General features: G+C 45.1%; 1 protein-coding gene across 6 annotated transcripts in view; it reads right to left on the bottom strand.

Moving 5' to 3' along the window:
- The window catches only part of Atg16 (Autophagy-related 16), a 334,508-nt gene that overhangs the window by 22,373 nt on the left and 285,506 nt on the right, over positions 1 to 26,629 (bottom strand). For all 6 annotated transcript variants that reach the window (XM_066735097.1, XM_066735096.1, XM_066735100.1 and 3 more), the window contains one exon: positions 1,886 to 2,006. In XM_066735097.1, the coding sequence (XP_066591194.1) occupies positions 1,886 to 2,006 (121 nt within the window). The remainder of the gene's footprint in view (positions 1 to 1,885; positions 2,007 to 26,629) is intronic.

The following is a 26,629-nucleotide window of genomic DNA, read 5'->3' as shown; positions in this document are numbered from 1 at the left end:
GATAATTAAAGGCAAGCATTAAGGTGATCACGTGACACAGTGGACTTTACAAATTAATACTATCTGGACCGGTCCCCGGCGCAGCGGTGGTCTAGGACGACTATAGGACCACACTGCGGTCTTTGTCAATATCGTCGTCGAGAAGCTTCCGCCGTTCTCGCTGCTGTACAATCCACCAGCCACTGTTGACCAAGGTGTAAATCGATAACCAGCGCTGTTCTTCGGACGATACGGTTCCTCGAGATTAGGCGAGTGAGAGGTCGAGAATGTAAATCCCCCGAATACATTTGCAACGACCGATATGGACCGATGGGAGAACGAGCGCCTTGCGCGCGGGCCGTTTCATATCTCCGGAAACCGCGCGCGTCCTCTCGACCTCCCCCCCCCCCCCCTCCCACACCCCTCCAAACGAACCTTCCATTTACTTACGGAAAACCCCTTAAACTTTGCTTCCGTTGAGATCCATTCACACTACACCGCTCTCCGTCTCTGTATCCGCTACAATGCATTCAAAATAGCCACTTGGAAACACCGCTAAATTATCAATTTCTCGCCTTTTTCATCGGAACAGGAAGACTCGAATCTTATCAAGCTACCCGCACAATCAGCCTGCAATTTACTCTTAACACAGCGTTTTAATTAAGTGTCCCCGATCCGGAAACCGTGACAAAAGCCATTTGAAGAAGCAAGCTCCGTAACACACTTTCGTGTTTTCTCTTTCGGCGATAAATTAAATTACCTCGGTTTAGAGAGCAAACACAATAATGCTCGCGGATAATTTAGCATAATAGATATTTTATTCCGAGCCCCTTATTAAAGATCATCCCGATTAAGCATGATTCTTCTTTCCGAGGGAGGAAGATTGGCCGCGAGGGAGAGAGAGAGAGAGAGAGAGTAGCGAGATTAAGAGGAATCTGTTTTCAAGTTAAGTGATCCTATGGGCTTAATCAAGCTGGCGGATTTTTATTCAATCATCGTCGTTACTCCGCAGCATCGCTATCGCGGCTTTGAGCGAAGCTCCGCGCGTTACGAGCGTCATATTTTGCTTGACGGTCCATTGTAAGTCGCGTAATACGTAGACAAGAGAATATACATATGAATGACCATGCAGATTCGTCGTTTGTTTTATTATCTTGAAAGGCTAGTAAGTGTATTTGCATTATGCAACGACTAATAGGGGTAATGGGGAACGTGATTACCGCTCTGGTGCCGTACATTATTTTCAGTCCGCAGTGCCAGTCCATGTTAGCAGTCGGGATGAATGCACCTTGGCAACCATCAGCCACCGACATAAATATATATATATATATATATGTATGTATATCATTGCTTTATTCCCTTCATCAAAAATATCTAAATTATAGCGAGATAGCCGAAGCACTCGTCTTCCTTTTTCAAATTACATTTCTACTTTCGAAACGTTCCAATCGATAAATCAGATGGCGCGCACACCGAGAATTATTATCCTGAACTGAAATATTGCACCGCTGTTGAAAACATCAATTCCACGTCAAACACTAAAATCTGTCAAGCGCCAAATGAAAATACGTTGCTCATTAACGTTTCAACGTTGTGCAAATATACACGCGGCTTCCATTATTTTCCAAGTACAAATTCGTTAACGTCTGGCACCGATAAAAAATTTTTTATCGCCATCGTAAATGTAGTCGTTCGTATCGTTACAGCTGTACCGATGGACCGGTAGAATTCTAAATAATAACACGTTAATTTTCGAGGAACGCTAAATAATTCGTAAATCAACGTGGCGGGAGACGTTGCAAGCTGGGGAGAACGCGTCGATACTTTTCTCGGTAACTGTAACGAAACGTGGTAACGCACTTAAATCCTTTCCCTGCTCGTTCTCCGGCCAGATATGTTTACTTACACGCTTTGCTGCGCAGGTCCCAGATTTTTAGCGTACGATCGTAACTGCCAGTAACTACTTTTGACGGCTCGCCAAGAAACTTTGCCGCCAACACCTTTCCGCAGTGACCGGTCAGTGTGTGCTGAAACAAACAAAGGACGAATCGTTTGAGCGAGAGAATTTCAAGAAAGTATATATATACATATATATATATATATATACAGAAATAATAAGCTGGAAACGCGTGTATTGTAGTAACACGATGATAAATGGAACACTGGTACATTTCTCGGATATGAATAAAAATTATATGGAAGAGTCGGAGAGAGCGTGAAACGTGAATTCGATGGATAAGAATCTCCGAAAGGTCTCTATATACGCGATAAAGCAGATGGGATAATATTGCCTTTTTCCAGTTTCCCCGTCGATACACCGAAGCGATAAGAGATTCGGTGTCATCTGGCGGTGGAAAATGTGCGGTGAAAAATCATCGGATCGTATTTCACGTCTCCGCGTCACTCATCACACGGACCATTTATTTTTGCGCGAGGCAACGCGCCTAATAGAAGGGCGACGCGCGTCGATATTTATAAAAACATCAGTGGACATTCATTCGTCAAATGGTCGATATTTCATTAGGTGCTCGTAATTGTCATTTGGTTACGGGGATTGGCGAAAATTTATGAGCATACCCGTACCGGAGGGAGATGATTATTGAATATTTCAAGAGTTTCGCTCGAGTGGAAGCTTTCCGCGTAGGTGCCGTGGCGTTGATACGGGGAAAAAAGTCTTGGGCAATTGGAAGGTGCGCGGTGTGGCTCTTGAAAAATGTCCTAATGTAAATTAATGGTTCGGAAGTTTGGTTAGGCAAGGTAGGTTAGGTAGGAGAGCGAGGGGCTAGTCTGAAAGAAACACAGGTAAAACGGCAGGCAAGCTTGGCTTACACCAAGTAAGAAGTTTTCTTCTTCTTCGGCTCTCCGAGTCGAAAGTCGAGCGAGCGCACATAATCTAACGTCTCGAAACTTGGTGGAAAGTGCGGAGGAAGCTGGGCTTTCTTACGGTGTACGTTAAATGGCAGAATGGGCCTTCTTTTTCAATCGTTCCACCCTCGCTGCTTGTACGACAGGAGAAATTACGATCATTCAGCCTTGGCACGCCTTTTCTTCGCAACGCGACGAGACCCGGAAATCTAAAGGATCGAAATCTGTCACCCGTCGATACTTTGTACAAGAAACTTGCCTCGTGTTCTTCTACTTAACCATTTCGTTTCCTTTTACGACGCGGTACAACGGTGTGCACAAATACACACACCCGAGGTAACCACCACCGTCGTCCTGCACCTACCAACAAACCGAAGAAACTTTTCAGCCCTGCAATACTTGAAATTATTGAGATTTATGTCGCGTCACGCTCCGAGCTTCGATTATTTAAGAGTTCTCCGATGCTCAAATATAGCAAAGTTTCTTCTTCACGATGTATTGATTACATCGTGGAATAGCTCGAATTCTCTAGGCAGGATCTCGAATCTCCCAGAGTGACATCATTCGAGCGAATAAAATATCCAAGCGATTCTTGCGATATTCTCCTATATATATATATACATTGTATACGCGGCTATAGATACGAGATCACCGGATCTTTGGCGAATGATTAGTGGCCACGATAGAATACTGATGTTTGAATAGCGAGAAATTACAGTTAGGAAGAGACTCATTTTTATGAAGTACTACACCGCAAACGGTCCTTTATGCGAATCTCGTCCTTGGTCGCTCGAGCTTGTACACATTCGAAAATCTGCTAAGCTACAAGTGGTTGTTTGGGTATGCGTGTAGGCGTTGAATAGTTTCGTAGTTGGACTGACGAACGAGCGTGATTCCGTGCATAATACATTTGACAGGTCTAAGTGGCTTCTCGCAGGTGCGCAAAGCCCGCAGGAACATGTTGACGCTCGAGCAAATGTCCATTCACGAGCATTGCTGTACAACGCGCACCGTATACCGTGGAATATGGACTCGGTTTCCTCGCACGGATACGCGCACGGAGAATAATAAAGCTAGCGAAACATAAATTCAAAGCAAAATCTCCTCCGGAGGATCTGGACCCATAAAGAATTTTCATAAGCGAGCAATTTCAATGGAACGAATTTATGATTTTTTCTTATATTGGAAATCCTCTAATTTGCTAGCGCAACTGTGTGTGTGTACGTATGATTGTGTGAGGGGGGACTCGTAGGCAGTGCAAAGTGTGTCATAAACGAGTTTAATTAGGTTTCCGAGTGATGCAAATATAATATCCATATAGGAGTCCTTTGGAAATGGTACGGGAGTCAATGGCCGTTCTCGAGCAGGAAGGAAATCCCGAAGGACGTACGTATATAGTCCTGAGCGTTCGAAGGGGAATAAGTTTGATATCGTGTTTTTACGATGTGGAGTGCGCGCAGCCTAAGCAAACGCGTGCAATAAAAGCATAAAGCGTAGATTGGTAGTCCTGCTGGTGCATTGGTATAGATAGATATATATATAGAATCAGTGGACGTGGTGAGAGAGAGAGAGAGAGAGTTAAGGGGGAGATATCCTGCGAGTTGGACGCCGCGGCGCGGCGGTTCAATTAAGAACGGTAAAAAGTATCTGTGAGTAGTAGTCGCTATACTGTATACTTCCACTCGGTTGGAAAGCGAACCAAGTACTTAAGCAGGTAGTCAGGCAGGCGAACGAGAGCGAGCAGCTCGTCCTAGCTCGTCCAGGCTCGTCCCTCCCTATATATATATATATAGATACAAATAGAGAGTCGGAGAAGCGCGATCTCGCTCCGTTTTTAAGCCGATGCTTGGCGCTGGTTCGCGCTCTTCCCACTGTACGTGTGTCGCTAAACCGCGCTAAAACCCATTTTACAGTGGTCGTAAGTCACACCGCGCGAGTCTCGAGCTGTAAAACTAATTTTACGTCTGCATTTGCCCGCTCGGTACTTGAACGACTGCCGGCTTTGCTGATGCGAGCGGAAAATTGCTCAACTTGAGATTTCAGCGGGGAATTGTATTAACATTGCGTAGCGCATAATGACATAGTCATTTAACTATAATAATGTCGCATTATTACCCGAGTTCATTCGATTAAACCGCCCCTTAACTACAATTATAATCTTATTTTAATAATTACAATGTTAATTATTGCGCATTGCGCTACATTCGCGTGTTTTATCTAGCTCGGAGAGAGCTTGCAGCGGCACGCTGCAGCTTTCCAAAGCCCTTTGATTAAAGAGAAAATATTTGTGCTCGACTCGCAGCGCGATATAATATAATTATCTGGTACCTAATAATGTCTAGACTCTCCATTACCGGCCTAGGATACATCTATGAGTCTGCTCCTTTATTGTTTCTGCCCGCGATGCTCACGCGTACGTGCGCAGTGTACGCGTTTTCTTCCGCGCCAATGTAGATCGAAATCTAGTCGTGTCGAGCGAGAAGGCTAAGCGCTTTATCCCTTTTAAAATGAAGAATTTTTTTTATTAGATATAGGATTATATTCTTCTTTCGCCCTACATTGTTTTGTTTTATCTTTCATTGTCTCGAAACGTTCCCGCTTAAGTTGTGCGAACACATGAGATTCTCACAGAGAATTTTTCCAACTTGTGCTGTATGCAAATTACTCTTCAAAAGTGCCGCTACATTCCGCGCTCAGAAACAACATTTCATGTTAATTCTTCTTGTGCTTCATGTGCTTTATTTCGATGTTTAACTCGAATCTTATACACAAGATACCAGCTTTTTTTGTCGAGCAGAAAGAAAAAAGGCGCAGCCCGATTCGATTATGTCTGCATACCCTTAAACCCATTAGGTATCAACTTGAAAATTTATGGGACTATTTGATGCAAATAAGTATAGAAGATTTACGCGCGCTCCCTTGGTCCAATTTTTTCGAAAAAACTTTCTTCGTTCGAGTTTCGAAAATCACTATAATCACTGCTCAGATAAACTGCTATATATGTAGAACAAGGTAGCGCTCGCTCGCTCGATCGTCTCATGCTCATTCCGGATCAGACCACCAATACAGTTTTCAATGTTTTCTAAACATCCAGCTCGTCCTGTTTTCTTCGACCGTGCATCGATCAATCACTGTTCGCTGAACCAATTAAATCATTAATCGAGCCTTACTCACCGATACCAACCTCGCTCCCTGGAATGGTTTGCGCGGTATAGGAAAAGTGGGGGGGGGGGGGGGGCAAAAATTACTCGTTTAAACTGCAACTGGGTTATTGGGTTATTTGGCTCAATTATCAGAGACTTTTTACGATCTTCGAACGAAAGGAATAGAGCAGTGGCAGCTTATAATTAAACGCGCGGCGAATAACAGAGTAAAATCGTTGCACCCTAATCGCGCACCAATGGGCTCGAGCAAGAGGAGGGCAACGAAAGATATTGAATATTCCACAGCTCTCTGCCAAGGTTTCCCCTTTTAATTCCCGAGCAAACAAACTATCAATTCCCTCAAAGTACAGCCATACACCGTAGCTTGTTATTAGGTAAGAACAAATCCAGCAGTTCTTATTTGCAGTGGTGAATGCCGGAAACGGGTGCTCATTACAGGATTGGCTTGAGGACTTTGACGAGGAAACGCTGCAAAGCGTATTGTAGCTGGTTATAAGTAAATCGAGGCGTAGCAGCAGTCTCGGCAAATATTTACCGATACCTTCGTAGAAGCGTTTCGCATCGCGAGACACGAGCGGCTTGCATAGGCGGAGCGCGTGTAAGGTGTTTACACACAGTAGAATACTTGCACGCGAGCACTCGCGATGTCCCTTCTTCCTCCTCTTCGTCCTCCTCCTCCTCTTCCTCCTCCTCTTCTTCTTCTTCTTCTTCGAGCCTCGCGTTCTCATTGCCAGGCAATGCCGCCGCTTCGTTAGCGAAGCTTAAGATCGCGAACGCGTTTCTCCGAAGTGTTATCTCCTTGCAATTAAGTCTATCGACGACGATTTCATTTTGATTTGAACTCGCGCGCAGTGTAACATGGACATTCTGCTGGGTAAGTGAAGTCTCAAGAGAGAGAGAGAGAGAGAGAGAGAGAGAGAGAGAGAAGGGAATGAAATACCCGTCGTACCACTCTCAGTTTTCACCAGGTTCCTTCCTTCCATCCATCCATCCATCCATCCTCCCTACCATTTAATTAATAATAACGTTGCTACAATTTTTCCCAGCCACAAGAGTGACAGCACTCAGCTATCTTATATATCCGAGATTCATGAGCTGATAATAGGAACCCTCGATGTTGTAACAGATATATCCTCCATAAAATTTCATCGCAGGAAGCGAGGTTATGGCTTATCTGATAATAATCGTTTCGCTTGTGACTGTTATTGGCTTCTACATCCTCACCTTTCAATGATCGAGAGGGAAAGCAAACGGAAATGAATTATTTGCAAAAAGGCTCCCGCGTTTCCTCCCTATTTACTTTGTACAACTTTATCCAACCACTTTACTATATACTCCCGGAGTAATATGCTCCAGATTGTTTCTCTCTCCCGAGAAGCTAGTTAAAGCTACAGCAAAGATATTTGCTACAGCTTTCCAACGTGCGAGTAATTTTCCAGCTTGGTTAATATACGATCAACGCAAGGTTTTATATTCACCGACTCTTCTCGCACCGTCATTATATTTATATCAAAAACCACCTGAACTTTGCATCAGTGTATAAAACGATGACGTGGATTTATTTATATATATATACATATAGAGAGAGAGAGAGAGAGTCTTTGTTCGAAGGAAACTCGCAATAACAATTAAGGGAAGAAAAGAGAGGCGCGAGCAAAAACTACCGGAGGAGTGATGTTAGCAAAGGTTTAATAAGCTACTTTGTGGTGCCACCATGTTTTAATTTATCGTAATGCTTTCACTAGGTGTACGCTACTTGTAAAGGCATGCGCGTAGGGAGCACAAACGATAAATTCAGCGATCTATTGGTATAGCGTGAATGGAAATTTTATTGGTATTCATGCTTTTCGACGCGGCTGAAGTACGAAATGAATGTGCAACTGTTTATACTTCTTCCGATGAAGTAATTGCACCTTGGTGGGTATAGGAACGGGCGAGTCGGGACCGTCACAAAGAGCGGCCATCGTATATTGAATACAACCGCGAAACCGCTACCGGTATTCAGGATTTTCATGCAACTTTAATGCGCAAGGGCTTGCATTAGTTTCTATTTGATTTGTGCGCATATGTCCAAGCACCGTTAACACTTGGAGGCCGAGAACAAGGCGAGGTGTTTTCTGCACTGATATCGCGCGATAACGTCCAAATTTCAGGAGTCCGGAACGAACGGTGCAAGAGTAGCGCTTGTTTGGATTTGCCATTTACTATGTAAACGCAGTTTTGCTTCTCTAACTTGTATCCATTCAAGAGAGAGAGAGAGAGAGAGCGCGCAAGTATACGCTACGTGTCTATATAGAGTGAATGCCGTTATGTGGTAGAACGCCAGCTTTCGTTAGAAATAACACGACGAGATCCAAATTATTCTTTGCTTCGACCAATCATATCTATTACTGTCACGCTCCGCAAAACCTCGCAATCGTTCCTCGCCTATGGCAAGCTGGTATAAGGTTATATATATATAGTATATGCATGTGTATATTATACATATGGTGTCGAAATGGAGTGAGTCGTAACGCAATGCTACTCGGCCAGACTTTTATCGAACAATACTTGGGCGAGACCCAAGCATTGAACCACTTGCCACCTTCAACGACTTCTTCAACTATAGTAACCAAAGTCAACTCATATATATATATATATATATATATATATATTCCCAAAGCTGCCACGTCACGAAGACGCGCGGTTTCCTCTCTTTCCCGCTTTCGTTACTTAATTCCTCCCAGCCAATTCGCGCTTTATACGTACGTTCGCTGTACAAGTGTGTGCGAACATACCCTCGCGATAGCGATACTCGCAAGCGTCGTCTCTTACACACGCGCACGTGCTCGCACGCGGACGTTCGAGCGTATAAATCATTTTTCACTCTGCCTTGCGAGATCCTCCGAAAGCTTTAAATGCGGTGTCCGCGTTGGAAGAGTGAAAATTATCCATCTTTCCAGCGACGAAGATGTAAAATTATCGAATGACAATAATTATAGATGGAGGATGGTATGGGCAGATACGATAGCGGAGAGTTTTATTGATTGGTCGCGTTAAAAGGCAGGTTAAATACGTATGTATATAGGTGCGAGGAAATCGATAAAATAAATCGCGTCCGATTTAACAGAACAGACAGGCGGGATAAAAATTGTAATCCTTGATGAGCGATGCGATTCCATTAGGTGCTAATAGTTTGCGTGCCGCTGCAATTATGGGGAGGGATAACATAGAAATATTCATTTATGCCTGGAGCGCGACTGTGATATAGAGACTGAGTTTGAACCTAAACCAACATTGCATTATTCTAGCGACGCTACGAGTGATTTATCCTGCAAGACGTACAAAGGGAGAACGCTCTGGTCTTACGGAAGATTAAGTGCCATTACGTATACCTACAGCATAAGTGTAGGAATTATATGCACAGTGCTCATAGAGTACAGTGTGTATACATATACGCGCATCGGATGTTACGCGATAAAACAAGTAGACACCTAAATCCCGCAATGGCACGAGAGTTTACACATACACATATATAGAATGCCCAGAGTTTTTTCGATTAAGTACTACTAACGCGCGATGTACTGTCTTGTAGTCTCGGCCACTCGAGGGAGAACCACTTTAAGCTATCCTCGAGACTTTACACCACCGTTGGAAAGGCTGAGTATCCACTTGGCACCTTCGGAAACCTCTCTCTCTCTCCCTCTCTCTCTCTCTCTCGAAATAAAGAGAGAGAGAGAGAGAGGGAGATCAAGGTTCAGGGACCAACCGGAACCACGCCAGGCCACGTTGGAGAAAATACTTTTCGTCCGGACCACGTGCTAAAACCCCTGTTCTCTCTCTCTCTCTCTCTATATATATATATATATATATATATATATATATATATGCAGCTTTTCTTCAGCTTTGCCTAAACATCGATACACGCGTATTTATAGTATACAGCCAATAAATTATTTCATCGTCCTGCAGGATCGTTCCTTATCAGCTCCTGCCAATATTTAACGACCTCTGCCTCTTTCTCGTCATCCGTGCAAAAACAACGATACAGCTTGCGCGTTGAAAGCTGTATTATATGATTTATCGGTGGAAAATGGCTGAATTATCGATCGATTATATATTCAATAAAAGCAAAGGGTCTCATTGCTTGTACATAAATTAGAAAATTACGCTTTAACTCGGTATAAACATTGAAATGGAATTAGACGCATTTGCTATAAATAGGTAAAGAGATTTTCTTATGCGTAATTGCCGCGAGAGTATTGCTCGCGAATGCACGGAGAGAGAGATGGCTGGATGTATATGGGGAAAATGTATGTTCTCCTGCCCATCTAATATGCATATACATTGGATATTCAGAGATTCTTATATAATTTAAGTGCACCCAACGTACCGCCATGAGCGCCGTATGCAAGCGCGGAAATATTTAAGAAAGGCGCGAACTAAATTAGACGACTTTATCTAGATGCCGATGGTGCGATTACACAGTGGGGGGGAGGAGCGTACAATAAAATCAAGAGGGAGCTGGATGGGAAGATTCGCAGTTTGGCTCCGAGTCGCTGCTGGATATACCCTCGGCTAGAAGGAGGGACGAGATTAAGTAAACGAGCGCGAAGGGGAGGGGGGGGGGGGGGTGAGTAAGATGAAGAAAAAGTGGAGGAGGAAGAGAAACTGGAAGAAGCGCGGAACGGGGAGGGTGGAGAACGCGAAGGGCGACAGGTAAATCTAGGCAGTTATTTAGTGGAAAACGCTAAATCCTGCCCCGTGGAATCTTCTCGCAACGTTGCGAGCTTAAAAAACGAACGAAACTATATAAAGAAACTGCAGCAATACTTCGATAGCCAAACATTTATTTTGACGCGTTGGTTCCTACCCCTCTCTTCCTTCCTCTCGCTTCGCTCCCCATCAAACAAATTACCGGTAAATGAGAGACATTTCCGAAGAAACTCGCGAAGCGCAGGAAAAAAATCAACTCAATTTGTATAAGAGGAAGGAAGCAACGCGGATCTGAATGATTAAAATCTTGGAAATTACGAGAGTCGCGTAAATCGAGGTACAAAAGAGTGAAGGATGGGGGGGGGGGGGGTAAATTGCAAAGGAGCATTGGACGAGAGAGAGTATATATTCGTAGGTGGCGATGACGCGAAAAAAGAAGCAGTCCGAAACGTTTTAAAAGGTTCGACTCGGGTGTATAGTGATCGAGTGGACGAACGGTAGGCACCGACTACGTATACGTATACCTATATAGGAGACGATGTAAGAGTTCCTGTACACACGTCTCCTAGCGTATACGTATAGGTACGCAGAGAGGTAGGTACACGAACCAAGTATCCGCAAGTTGCTCGCGGCACCAGAGGTCGTTGACCGCGCAACAGCTTCTTCTTCGTCTCTCGTTCTTCCGTCTTTCTCCCACTTGACCGGCACTCTTCCACGGCCTTGGCGATTCAATACCCGCACCAGATAACTCCCCTTCCAGATAATAGATTATTTCATACGTGTAACTAGTCGCTGCTAGTAGCGAGCGTTTCCCTTCTCCCCCCACCACCACTCTAGCCCAGTCCTTTTCACCAATGCAGAGAGAGGGAGAGGGAGGGGGGGGGGGGGGAATGTGTTTGCGCGCTATATGCACGACCGTGTGTGTTGTCTCTTCGCTCTAGCCTCAACTCCGTCCTACAGCTAGCTACCTGTGCATATAGCCGCTTTCCCCGCTTATTTCAGCCTACACAGAGAATGATCCTCTTATCGAGCGCGAGAGCGCAACCGTCCATGTGCGTGTGCAGCAACGTCGAGCAAGCACGAAATCGAGTCTAAGTGAGTTTATTGTTTCCCCGCGCGAATTTGCATCTATCGACGATTCTTCCGTAAGCGGCCCTGCTGTAACTATTGCCGAACAATCGACCATCTCCCCCCCCCCCCCCCCCTCTACCCTCTACCCCTCCCCATCCCACTGCGTATCTCTTTCTCTCTCTCTGCTCTGTACATAAATACACGAGGAATTGCTCGCCGTTAGCTGGGAAAATTTTGCTTTTACAGCCTTCCCTTTCGTTTGGATAATTCACAGAATTAGCTAGCGATGAAATGCCTCGCCGGCAATCTTTGCTTATATCCCTTATATTCCCTGCCCACTGTCCGTTTCGTTTGTAGATAATTTTAACTTTAGGAGCCATTGTAACCCCCTTTTTTCGGATCTCTTGTTTTTTCATCGCTCGTTTCTACTCTTAAGGGGAATTACAGAATTTTTAGCATTGCAATTGCCGCGGATAAATTGGAGCGTTATCTTCGCGTGGAATATAAGGGCGTACATTATGCGGCCTTTGTCAAAGGATAGGAGATTTCGTCCGTGTACCACGGTGGTATTAAATGAAGCAATATTCTCCGTACACTTATTTGAACACGTGGCGAGGCTAGAGTGGAGCAATTAACGTAGGATCGATAAGCAGAAACCTCCCAACAGAGACGTCGAAAAGCTCCTATTCGTTATTTACGAAAGAAACCTGTATGATGATTTTACAGCGGTGGCGAGAGACTCTTTCGAGAAACTCGCTGAAAAATTCATACCTCGACAAAATTAGTCCATTCTTGACCCTCTTTGCCCATCCAATGTACCAGCTATCGTCCTTTCTTTATTCATCTCGTGCCATTCTCAATCTCGTAATAGATAACATTAATATTCTAATAAACCGCACAGTTGCATACTTTATATCGAATTCCATAAATAATGTATATATATATATATATATATATATGTATACTGAAAAGACACACGCATTTCCATCAACAGTCGTTTGTTATAATGCAGAATGAGGTTTATGCATACGTTATACACGACACACGGTGATAAACTAAGCTAAAATTAACGATTGAATTCATTATCATAATGAATTATTTCACGGTAGAAAAAGTTTCGTTGATTTATCACACGCTGCTTTTAATCCCGCATTTCGGTTGTTTAATTATTCGCATCCAGTGCTTCGAAGAGAGAGAGAGAGAGAAATAAAATCATTCCTAACCTTTTCCTCGCGCAATTGAATTTGTTTTGATTTTATGGTACGATTGGTATGAGTCGTATGACCAGATTTCCCGGACAGCTTCGCGTATACGTGCACCCGTGTGTATATCCAGACTCTCACGGGCTGAATAACGGAGAAGAGCAGGTGCTAGATATAGGTAAAGATTAGGATGCACATGGATGAGAGCGCGCTGATGTCATCTTCGTCAACGAAACGAGTGCACTTGGTAGGAAAATCGATATTCCGAATATACCTTACAACCTGATTAAACTTCTCACTTGTGTACACTGTACGAGTAAGCGCGTACAATGAGTGTGTGTAAAGATAAGCGAGATACCGGGAGCCCGTAAAAACCGTTAAACGTCTCTATTAACATATCATTACTGTCCTTCAATGTAGAACAGTGATTCATGTTAAGAAGATTCTGAGAAATACGCGAAATATATACAATAAAAGCTGCTTCGTATCGCTCCTCGAGACTTCATAAATGTTTCAACTGGCTGTGTGTGCGAAGACGTATCTCCCGAATAGAGTCCTCGGCAGAATTTACGGTTACTCCGGACAAACGCGTTTCTATTTTGCGGCTCGTTCCGGCCATTCCGCGCGAGCACAATATAACTTGTCATTTATATAACGACGATGATTGAAAAATTCCAAGGACGTAGACCCGACGCCTCGTCGAATTTCCCAAGCGTTGACCGCGACGTGTATATATGTTGTAATAATGTTACATTCTAGGGGCATTTATGCATATTCGAACATTACCATTTATCGACTTATTGCTACCAGTCCAGTTCACTATATATATATATATACTACAAGTACAGCGTGAATAGTTTATTAAAGAGTACGTTAAAGAGGCATCTCGCGGTGCAAGAAGGGTGATTCGAGGTAATAGTAATGACTGTTAAGTAGGCTGACGCGTTCGATGACGAGGAATTGACGCGAGGAATGTCGGTGATTGAGGATTTTTCCTTGTCGCGGGTAGGCGCGGTATTCAGGCAGGATCGTTCTCGTAAAACGTGTGCGCGCATCAAGGGCGTGATCATTCGCGGGAAAAACGTAACGAAGGCGGAAAGCAGTTTACCCGTTTGCCGAGGAAGCATCAACGACGCGTAGCGATCTTGATGCAAATTCATACGTGGCACACGGTACCTACGGAGTGTATACGTGTGCTCGGCGAGATCGCGCGGAGTCGCAGGATGATGCTGATCGCGCAGCGGGAATCCTGCAGCCTGGCTAAATGCGAAATGAGATTCCGCGACGAAAAATATCGTCTCGTTGGTCGTTTGAAAAGAGGACAAAAAATAAACGTTTGATAAGAGTGATAATCTGCCAGAATTAGCTGGCTCGATCTCTTGGATGGAGCGTGAGATCTCGAGTGTCGTCCATTCGTGTGTACATTTATATATATATATATATAGGTAGTATATGCGCTTAATATATTGGTATCGCTTAATCCAGTACCAATGAACCCAGTCATAAATATACGGCAGCCCGACAGCTATTTCAATTTCATAGCTAATATATATATATATAAGTCTGCGCGCATTAAAAAACCGCTATATTTGTAAAAGAAATGCTTCGGATTTTAATGGGAATACTTAATAGGCAGTCGATGAGTGGATGGATCGTTCATCTACGTCGGATGTGGCATAAGCTGTATTGGGACCATAATCCAAATAGGTTTTTCCTCCTTTTTCAAACGATTAAAAGCCATTCCTTTGACAGCTTAATCCTATATAAAGACTGTCCTCTATATTTAAAATCCAATTAATAAAGTTCATATGTAATTTCATTAGCAAGTGTAACCGCAAGCAGATAATATAAATTACATCTGTATCGCAACGGAAGTTTTAATTAGAAATGGCCATTTGAACGGGCACTGACGGATTTGTCATATTTAATCGGTTTGCGTTATTACCGGTTTTTATCTTTATCTGTATATCGTTCAATGGTGGAGAAAATCCGGAGTTGTTGAAATTACAACGGTATATATATATACTGGAGAGTGTAGCGACGAGGGGTACAGAGGTCGAGGGTAAAAAAGGCGTCTTTTGCAGAGAGACACCGTATGGAAATAATATATATATATATATATATATATATATATATATAAGCGTCGAGCCGTTGCTCGATTTTTTCCCTTGGAATTTCTTCGATGGCACACAGGGCTGGGACTCGATCCGGTTGCGCGATACTCGGACTAAAAAATCGAGGAGAACACGGAAAGCGGCGTGCGCGGCTTACGGTTCTTCGAGGAAGCAGGGAGCATGGCACGCGGACGGATCTTAATGCAAATTCATGAGCGCTCAGGAGCGCTCGAGTTTCGCGAATCAGTCGCACGGAGCTACCGGGCTATTTTGCAACGGTAACGCCAACACTAATGCTAACGCGCTTGTCAAGTTCACGGGGAACCTATTTTCAACGCTGAATTCACACGTTTTCCGCGCAATGTGCGTAAGAGAGAGAAAGAGAGAGAGAGATTCGCAGCCATTGAACGCATTGGCCAGGCCAGTCTTTTCCTCCTCAACCTCACCCCCCCCCCCCCTCCCTCCCCAACGACGACGATTCAGTCGAGCAATTCAAAAGGCTTATCTCCAGCAGTCAGCTTTTCACCCACAGTACAGTATACTCTCTTTCCAACCTTTTATCGCCTAACCCTATCAAAAGACGCACTGCACGGCATAGCAATGATTCCGCAAAGTCAATTGCGATCCTTGTATGGGAAAACATTTCACCAGCGCTGAATTTTAATCCCGCAACACAGGGCAAAAATAGTCTAGCAGTCGCTCTTATCTCCAATGTAAATTTCACGTCGTTCGACGTGAATAATGATTTTCCGAACGAAGTGTCTTCGAGTAACGGCACTGAATGCTAAATGCCTTGATTTTTAAGAGCTTACGCGTTTCTTGTTTTATCCCCTTAAACCTTGCCAATTCAGGAAAACCCGGCAGAGCGAGAGAGACAGGGAGACACCGTATATATATAGTTTTCCCCGTGGAAGGTTCGTTGATTTTTTTTTCTTTCGTTTTTTTTTTCACCAAGCGCGTGTAAATTGCGGATTATTCGACAAATCAGGCAATCACGCGGAGCGCACCGTGGTCGAATCAGTTTTTAAGCCGCGCGCTTGACTGTTCTTGTAATTTCACATTCATAGAGTGGGAGTCTGGGTCTCGCTGCTATTCCAGCAAGTTGGAGAAAAAACTTTTGGCTTTTTTTTTACATATCGCGCGAGACTTTTCGATCGTGGACGCATCAAGGCGGAGAATCGGTCGGTAATTGGTCGTTGCAGCATTGTCAGTTTTTTCAAGATGAAACCGCGAAATTCTTTATCGGCATCGAATTTCATTGAGTCGCGCGGCGTGGAATAATAGAAACCCCCCCCCCCCCCACACAAACAGTCACTCTCTCTCTCTCTCTCTCTTTCTCCCGTCTCTTTCGCGAAGAGAATTTTTCAAGGGACCTGTACGTACACACAGAGTGAAAGCTGGATCGATTCTTTTTGTAAAAATTGCTGTGTGTTTCCCTTTGAGGACCGGGACGAGGCAAGCTGTTTTCAGTGTGCGGAAAGAGAGAAAATGAAAAGGGTGGGGGAGATGGAAAAATTTCACATCCAGCCTTCGGTACAAGGTTCTATGTAGTTTATACGTTTGCCGTATAGCGATGCAACTGTACGCGATACAATGGTTTGCGCGAGTGGTGAAATATCCGTGTGGCAGACGCGGCTGCGAATAACTGTTTTGCATTTTGGTATGGCTGCAGCCTTTACGGCCGAAGCCGGAGGTACCACGGTGCATTGGTATGCGTGTTGGCGAGGGACCTCGATCTCCTGTAAGAAATTGCTCGTGTAACAATTCGGTGGTCGAATGGGGGTCAATAGTGTTCCCGAGGCTCGCCACGTGCCGTTATGCCTCTCTTTTATATATATATATATATATATATATGTATATATACTATACGTCATCGAGCTGCTACCATCCTCTCGTGCATTCGGCTCTTTCCTGAATTATTTTATAACCTTTCCAGCGCGCGGAGCAGGAGAATCGAGAGAGGCCGAGCCATAAGCCACGTATTTTGATTCATAACGTCAATGTCAGATGTACCGTATTACGATTTTGTAAACAAATGCTCGCAGCAGCCACCAGTTGACAGTTATAGTCCCACCCAGACTCATTATCCTCGCTTAGACCGTTTCGAAAGAGCGGCTTAGAATCGACCGGGCTAACCTCTACGACCCACCTGGCTCTCTTCTATATTTAATAGCGCATTATCGTTTATCTCTTTCAGCTAAATGAGTCACGATGAGCGTATCGAGCCTTTTTAACCGAAAGCGCTGCTCCCCGTGGAACGGCTCCTAACATTTTTCAGCACAATGGGACATTAAATTTTCTCATAGTTTTCTTTTCATCGGTTACCGTTCTCCTTCGATACGAATCCTCTCCTCCCGTACATTGATTTTCGCGAGCAAAGAGTGCCAAGAACCGTCCGCGTGGAGAAAAGCTTCGCGTGCGATAGGCACAAGGCGAAATATCGGATTTGCATTCAATGTAGGTATGAGGTATTTATATGCAAGAAGGGAGGAGAGAGGACCTCGGCAAAAATCAGCCTGGCGCGGCCGTTGGTAGCACAAAGGGCTCTACGAGTTCCTATGTAACTTATATACAAGAGTGTAGTGCATCTGTAAGCTGTTGAAGCAGACTGCAAACACGTTCAGCACCGTCTTGCGCGCGCGGGCCTTACTTACTACGTACGTAGTACGTACGGCGTCTACGGTCTATACGGCCCGAGAGTGGCCCCGACAGTACCGAGTTGCCGACACGTCCTCCTCCTCCTCCTCCTCCTCCTCCTCCTTCACCTCTCACACAACGGCGCTCATTATTTAGTGGCGCTGTCATCGCGAGAACTCCCCACTCCACCGCGCCCCATCAACAAAGCGAAATAAAAATAAATGCCCAACGCGCTCGCCTCGACTCGGACCACATCGATCTTAATGAAGAGCAGCCGTAACCGCGCGCGGGGATTTGATTTTCAATTTCTAAGATATCCTTTATACGCTCTTTATAGCCCACTCCCTCCCCTCTCCACATCATTACTCATTTATGACGCGTGCGTATATCCCACCTCGAGTGCGCAACGTCTCCTACATTTTCCACCCTTCGCGCTCTTACACTATATATATATATATACACACCCAAGGTTTCCACCACGAGCAAAACAGCAGCTGAAAATTTATTACTCGTAAATTGTACAGGTGTCTCTCCTTTCTTTTATTTCCTATTCAATGATAATCGCAATAGTAATAATAATAATAGCAATAATCATCATCACAATAGCGTCGGTAATGATAATGCGCGTGTTTTTCCTTTTCGACGATTTATGAATGAGCGATAAATGGTGTGTTATTAGTAATGAGAGCATTAAGTGCCGGTCTATTTGTACAGTTGTTACGATCGGTGCGTTCGCGCAGTTCTATATACGCTGCAATTTGCTCGGGTCCATCGTCACGGCAGTAAGTCGTTTTGATCGCGAGAAGAGAACCGGCGGTAATTCCGCTGATATAGCGAAGGGACTCTGCAGACTCTATCGCGCTACGTGGAAAATACATATATATATATATATATATACGCGTGATAAGTTTTCCCTAGAGAAATTTTCAATATTTTAGTGACTAGCTATACACATATAGGCTGCTCGGTGCGACGTATCGGGTTTCACGAGGCCCGGTGAAACGCAGCGTCGCATGCACCGGGTCCATGCATCAGCGGAGGGTTGTCCCCTCTGCGATGTGCACGCTGGCAACTCGAGCCTGCGTAATTTGTGTTTCGATATCCAGCGGAGCGTGGGCGATCTCAAGAAGCTCTCCAAGCGACGTGCAACAAGCTCCACTCGATCGACGGGAAACGTTCCACGACAAAATTGATTTGTCATTACCTCGCTCCAGCTTTATAAACGACCGGCTACTCCTGCGCGCTGTGCTATGGCCATAAGGGCACCGACACATGTGCATGTATATATATACACACGTGTAGAGGACGCGTGCTGACCGGACCGACTCGCTTTGCTTAGCTGCGAAACTGCCCCAACGGGATGCGAGTGTTTTTCGCTTCCTCCTCCTCCTCCTCCTCCCCCTCCCCCTCCCCTCTCGTCCTTTCGTGCGCTATACCTTCCCTCCAGGACTATATATATATACGCGCTCTCGAGCACCTCGACTGGAAAGAGGGAGAGCAAGGACTCCCGCGCACCTACAGGTAACTGGCGCGTGCAAGTAGTTCTCCTCTAGGAAGCACGTGATAAATCGGAGCCATTGAAGCTTGATGCGGGAACGGAATAAGAATGTACTCTCCGGGCTTCAGATTATCCCGGAGATTCCTTTCACGTGGCCGTGTCTTTCAGCTCCCAGGCGCTTCGGGAAGCAAAGCTTACCTGGATTATCACGCGAGTTCATTATATTCGTGCGCTGCCGTAAGCTCTCGCTTTGCCAACAATCAGAGTCCTCGCGTTACGTAACGTCGCGTTAACACAATCCTCCTACTCTCCTCCTTCTTCCTCTTATCTTGTATTCTTGGTGCTCGTATGTATGTGTGTGCGTATGTGGGGGGAGGTCGCCGGAAAGCAGCCATCCGGATAGACCGATATGATATATATATATATATATGTATAGCTGGAAACACGAGGGTTCGTCCGTACTTTCGTTACTTTTCCAGAAATCCTTCTTCCGTTAAATTATGCCCGCGAACCACTCCGGTAAGGCACCAAATGTATATGTACGCTATATGTATATGTGTGTGTGTGTACAACACAGGTTCATCGATCCTTCTTCGCGCAAAACTGTTACACTTGCCGCGGCTGGCAAGATTTTCCGCGTGGAAAATAGTTACCGGTACCTACGGAATTCGCGATACCGTTTTGCTAAATGATACGAGACTGAGGAGTCGAGACGGTAAAGATAAGCTGGATGCACGCTCGCTAATATTTCCTAAACTATCATTAAAATAAACGATTAGAAAAGTTTCTCAATAAGTCTCGAGATCTCTCTCACGAATGGCATCGATCGGTCCGTATCGCTCTATTTTTCAGCCGATATCTTCTGTGTGTGTGTGTGTACGCGCGATAATAAATCTAATCTAATCTCTCGGGAGTATAATGAATATTCAAAGCGTGGCAAGAAATTCGTTATTTCTTGAGAATCTGCGATTTGTATTCATGAGATTATACTATATAGTCGGAGCACTCATTTGCCAAGTAATACGGTCACACACTCATAAAAACTAGAGTAGAATATTATAATTATTCTAGACGGCGAAGATAGGAATCGTTAAAGTATATTACGAACGATCCGACGTAAGCGTTTCTCACGAAAACTTTCCAGGTAGAGCGACTCGTTTTAATGCCAAAGAATTTCCAGTTTTCCTGAAGAGATCCGTGCAGTAACTGTGAGAAGTCTCTCATTTGCTGTTGCCGGTGTACTCCATGTGCCCTTGGTATTTGCAGAGGTTTAACCTAAATACATATTTGTTAGGGGGGGTTGATTGTGCAAAGCTAGCAAGCGAAAATTGTATATGTTTCGAGTTTATCGAGGCAGGTATATAAACAAATACAACTTTGCACGATTTGAGAGATAATAGGGAAGGGGAGTAGGGGTGTGCGGAGATGGCTGGACGATAACGGTTGAGAGGCGATAAATATAATCATCTCTATCATGCAGTTTTTTCGAGCAAAACTATCCGAAGGCTCGCATCGCGAGGGTTAATGAGTGACGAGTGAAAACGGTGTTTAAATTCTGGCAGGTTATCCGCCTCGCGTGTGTCAAGAGAGCTGGGAGATTCTAAATTATACCGATGAGGAGGAGACTGAGGTGGAGAGAGGCTCGCGCGTATATGGACGGAAAGAGAGACTTCCGATATATATATATATATATATATATATATAAGCGAGTGCAAGAGTACAGCGATGCGGAATGTCGTGGTGCTGGCTTAGGAGGGGGGAGGGGAGGGTGCATATCGCCCAGATGGATTAATGACCCTGGGCTAAAACCCAAAGTAGCGTATTTCCCTATTCGTTCCTTCATTAATCAAGCTTTTATTAAAGTACTTTCTTGCTGCAATCGATATTTTTCCGCAACTCGCCGATGTGGTTTATGTCTCGGCTATAGTATAGATACAGGAGAGAGAGAGCGAGAGAGAGTGATCGACGAAAAAGCGAGACGAAGGAACAAGCTGCGGAATAGGAGAGAACGAGATAATAGCGTTTTGATTAAGATGCATTAAACTTTTTGTTGGTACCCTTTAGCCGTTACAGAAGAGGGACGTCGCGTGATAAAATGGTTAAGTTAAATTAAAAATAATCACATGCTGCAGAGATAGAGAGAGAGGGGGGGGGGGGGGGGGAGGCAGCGAGAAAAGGGGAAAAGACAAATGGCTTAGATCGGCTGGACGTGATCAGGATTATGTGTCGCCGCTCTGGAGAATGCGCTAAGCGAAAGGGTCTTATCTCGAGTAACGCGAGGCGTCTAAAATCAACGAAATTATTATAGACGCGCGTGTGGCGGCCAAAGTCAGACGAGCTTGTAGCATACATTCGCGTATATGGAGTCTATGAAGGATTAATTACCGAGAGATACCTTAAGACCGTGGGAAGAATAAAAGGAATCGTAAATCGGCGACAGCAAGATATGTCTACACACACACGCAGCACACATAGAAATAAATTATCTTTGATTTCTGACGAATCCGTTACTATATAGGCAAAAGTCTAGATTCCACCTAGCACCGCAAAGCAGTCTTAGATTTCGATAAGGTTCACAGTGAAATGTCACGCATAGCTCCGTAACGAAGCTCGTCGCTAAATAAATTCTTAGGGACTTTTTTTATTTGCCATTTTTTTCAAACTCTTCTCTCAGCTTGGCTCGCGGTAATAAGCACGGTAAGATTCTATTTGTTAATACGTTGCAGAGGCGTAACGCGATTCACCGGTGAACGTTGATGCCTAGAGATAAATCCGGCGACAGGGGATAAGATCTTGGGTGGATGGCGGGTAGGAGTTATGTAAATTTTTGCCGCGCACGCCGGCCGGATGGACGTGGGGCTCGTTGCGAGTCGAGCGTCGTTGGTCTCCCTATAGCTGCGCTTCTCTCCAACCCCCTCTCCCTCTCCCCTCTCCAACATCAGCCTGGTACCAGAGCTCTCGGGCGTCCCTTGTGCTTACTCAACCCCCTCCCCCCCCCCCCCCCCCCCCCGGCTTATCAGAGGAAGCAGCCGGATGAAAGTGTGCCTCGACTGGGAGCGTATACCGTGTTTGCTGGAACTGCCAACCGATGAGGTCTTTAGCTGCCTCTCTCGCTTGATGGATGAGGTTTATGTTGCGCCTGTAAACCTTCCCTTTCATAAAGATCCATAAGCAGGATTACAAACAGACTCAATTAGGCCGTAACGCCTCGTGAGACAGAGAGGCGCGAAAGCCTTAAACGATTACTTTCTTTACGAGCAGCGCTCGTCGTCCCGCGCCTCTCTCTCTCTCTCTCTCTCTCTCTCCTTTCCTCTCACTCGACTTTATTGGCTTTTCCGTTCGAATCGTTGAAACCACCACCACGCAGACCCGTCCAGCCGAGTCATTTTACGCTCTCCGTCTGTTTGCTTCCACTCGGCCAACAAGGAACTAACTATAACTAACGCTACTCACTAGCGAATCCAGCAACGCTTCCGGAACAAGCTTATAAGCAATAACGCACGGCTAGCCATCCGCCGGTAAGCCATGCAACCGCCTTCGCAATCCTCCATCTACCTCGTACCAGGAATTACGCCAAGCCTGTAATTACTTATCAATAAGGTGCTGCGAGCAATCAGACATATTCGGCACAAAAAGTCTGTCAAAAGACTCGATCCATCGGTTGGATGCGGAAAAACCTACCAACCTACCGGCTGCATCCTTCTGTTGCTTAATAAACCGGTGAATTCACTCATGAAGAACCGTCCGCGAGGCTCTGGCAAAAACATTATTACTCGCGCTCACTAGCGCGCCAGCGTCAAATCAATCCAATTCGATTGGTTTTGCCAAGTCGCAAATTCCCACTTTTCCGCCGCCTAGCTCTTTTGTCTTTTTCTTTTCTTTTTTATTCTGCCCCGCTCATCGCGCACGGTATGCACTGACTCTACCGCGTGTTCACCGAGAGAACCAGTTAAATTCGGAAGGAAAAATACTACGCGGTTGTTTTCTATTTGCTACTTGCTCCGGATGTTACCAGTGTGTGAGTCGATCATTGTGCACCTTTAAATGTATACAGCAGCTGCGTGACAGCTTCCCTCCGATAGCTTCTTCGGAATCCGAAAATTTCTCCCTTCGGCTTGATAAATTGTCAAGCTCGCGGCAAAGGTCGAGCGATCAAATTATTTTTCCGATAGAACGGCGACGAAGATGCGAGTTCTCGATTGACCGCCGTTTAACGTTTAAACTTGAGGCTATCTTTTATTCTCTGACCCCCTTTCCACTGGTCGGCTCGAGCGTTTACGGATTTGCTGCAATTCGACGCATTACGTACGGATTCCAGCCACTTTTTTTAACCCACGATGATTGTACGTTACTCGCTCGAGGAATAATTATCGCGTTCATACTAGGCCTTCGATGGAAGGATCGCTCGAATAATATGTGTACACGTCCATTCGCACATCTCGAGTGTGTATTGTACGATATATTATTTGTATATTATATACTAGACACGTGTGTGTGTGTGTGTGTGTGAGTAAGCGCTTTTTTTTTCTTTTCCTTCCTCGTACGTATATATTATTATGTTCCGTACATGAGAGTTGGTTTATCGTTCGTATCGACGCCATTAGAAATTGAAGGGAAAAAATTGTAAGGGGAAACGTGTAAACGGCATCATTGTTGGGTGAAAGACGTCTGTGTATAAGCAATCACAATAGAAAAATACTTGGCAATATTTTCCGTGTCCTTGGGAGAGCTTTTTGTTTTCATACAACTCTCGTGTCTGATTTGTTTTGGTTTTCAGACCTTACCCGCACAGTGCCGGGGGCAGTATCAAAGAGAAGCTTGAATTATTGTGCATTTCGTAGAACAATTTTCTATCAAATTGGCCAGTTAACTCGTGGAAACAAATATCATTAAAAAGCGAAGCGAATTTAAAAAAGGAACATTTCAACATTGGCAAGCTTCCGCCGAAAGTTACTCGAACCTACGTGTTTATCTTTTTAAAAATAAATTTTTCAATTGGATAGTGGGTGCAACAAGAGTTGCCATTTTTCCAAATAGTTTTTCTCGTAAATTTCCATAAAAATTCGCAGCATAATGCTGAAAAAACAAGAATCGTATAAAATGGAAAAAGCATTGTCGTATGTATATTTTCTTGTGAATGCATCGAGTGTGTAGCAACAAAGTGAGGCGAAATAAAAGCTGTGCTTTGCCATCGATTCGGAATCGAGTAGCAGAAGAAAGGTTTGAAGAGGTGGAGAAAGAAGCAGGAGGAGGTGGTGGAGGGGGGGGGGGGGGGGGGGAGGGGGCTGTGAAGGAGAGAGGTTGGAGTAAAAATAAAGTCACAACAGTAAAAGCAGCTTACACGAGAGAAGGTGAGGAGAAGAAGGGGCTTGTAGAGAAGATATTTGTTTTGACCGCTTCTATTCAGCGTGTGGAACGCTCGGGTTTGCGGATACCTTAGCCATAGAGAGCGAGAGAGAGAGAGCGAGAGAGAGAGAGAGAGAGAGAGAGAGAGAGGGAGGGAGGGAGGGAGGGAGGGAGGGAGAGAGGTGTGGATACCGAAGAATTTTTTACGCTCCCGTGCATCTGCTTCATACAGGAATACATTATTACGTTAATCCCTGACTGTTAACTATTCCATCATGGCACGGGCCGCAAATCTAACTGTTTCCTGCGATTCGCGCGAGCGCCTGCGTGCACAGTTTCCTATCGATTGCCGTACTTGCATCTCCGTTTTCAACGCCACGCAGGTGGGCCAAGTCAGCTTTGACCCGTATCACGGTTACGCCATTACTACTATAGTATACGATGCTATGCCATATCATACGATTGGAAACGTCTCCGGGGAGCTCTCGAATATCATGACATAGCTCGGCAGCAGCATCGAAACGTGAAACACAGTTAGCAGCAGTTTCGGTTATCCTGCTGTTGCCATGGAATGCTTTTAGCTGGCTAGCCCACGAGCTGAGATTAGAACGGCTATACCGCTCCAGTAATTGCTGAAAGAATAACCTGAAAACCTATCTTCTATAATTCTATAAATATTATCGAGTATGCGTGTGCTGTACTAAAGAGAAACGAAGGAGAAAAAGACTAATTCTCTTACAGCCCAAATTAATATACTTATAATTATGAAGAAGGAAGAAGAAAGAAACTTTCTCTTGTGCAACGTCAGGTTTTCTATTAGACAACTTTTGCATATAGTGGCCAATGAAAAATGTAGGCTAGATGGAAGATTACACGTGGGTTATCTTTCATATTTAAATGAAAAATGTTGAGTTGGGAAGAGGTGTAGGAGTGGGAAAAGGTGTAAATTAGAGGTTAAAGCCGAAATGGGAGCAGAGTATGCAAATGCGTGTTGGAGGCGGGTGTGTAGTGCGGAAGGAGAGGCGCGGAAGATAGGCGTGTAAACGGTAGAAGAAGAGACTGGAAGAAGGAAGTCGCCTGGAATGTGCCAGAGCTAGGAGATGCTGCTATATATATATGTGTGTGTGTGTGTGTGCTAGGAGGCACAGGACCGTTTCATCGGGTCTAAGACGGACTCTTTTGCACGGTCTTGGGCTTTTATCACGGAAGAATCGCTGGGCAAATTAGAAAATGTCCCTCATGGTTGGGTCGAGGATGAGCCTGCGGGTCGTTGCGAGCGTTATTAAAAGAGGTGCGTGCGAGGATGATAAGACTAGAGCCGGGAGGGAGGGGCGCGCGCCTCGCCACGATTACATATATATCACACACACACACACACGCACGCACGCACGCACGAGCGTCCATGCGTTATGATAATACGCCAACACGCGAACAAGTGGCGAACGCTATCACCTCTTGAGTCGCGCAGAGTGCCGGTCCCAATTTACAGTTGGCAGCCGGAGGGTCCGTTCGGCGCGCGAATATGTTAATCCCGGTGGATCGTGAAGTAACTAACGAGTCCGCGTCCAAGGTCCACTGATTACAACAGGAGAACTGACAACGCTTGGCACACTCCGGCTACTCGCTATCCGATAAATGACGCGCTATCTGCGTCTCGCGATTTCTTCAACCAGATCCCGATCAAGCGACTGCATTAATTCTCCGTAGAGCAGTGGCTTATCGTATCCGTCCAAGGCAGCCTTGCCAATTCGCCTCCTCCTTACGCTTTTACCCACTGCTATCGGCTTGTCCCTGCACGAGCTGCCGTTGCCACTGCTATTCCTCCGTTCGTTCGATTCCCTCGCGTACGTTGCTCCACTTACCCGCTCAGCCAGTCAACGTCAGGCGAGATCTCGCGTTATTAAACTGATGCGAACCAGTTACACGCTACCTTTCCCTCCCGGCGCTGACAATATTTTAACGGATTTGGCATAGGCCCTGCTCGGCCTGCTCCTTCCTCTTCCTACTGCGCCCAGCTGCCGCGCGGCGCGATAACCCGACGCCTTATCGGGACACGCA

Source organism: Prorops nasuta, unplaced genomic scaffold (assembly GCF_024137725.1).
Source record: "Prorops nasuta isolate Cenicafe-Biocafe unplaced genomic scaffold, Cenicafe_Pnas_1.2 PNAS00014, whole genome shotgun sequence".
In the NCBI taxonomy this organism is placed as follows: domain Eukaryota; kingdom Metazoa; phylum Arthropoda; class Insecta; order Hymenoptera; family Bethylidae; genus Prorops; species Prorops nasuta.
Note: the sequence above shows the minus strand (reverse complement) of the source record. Positions and strands in the feature narration are given on the sequence as shown.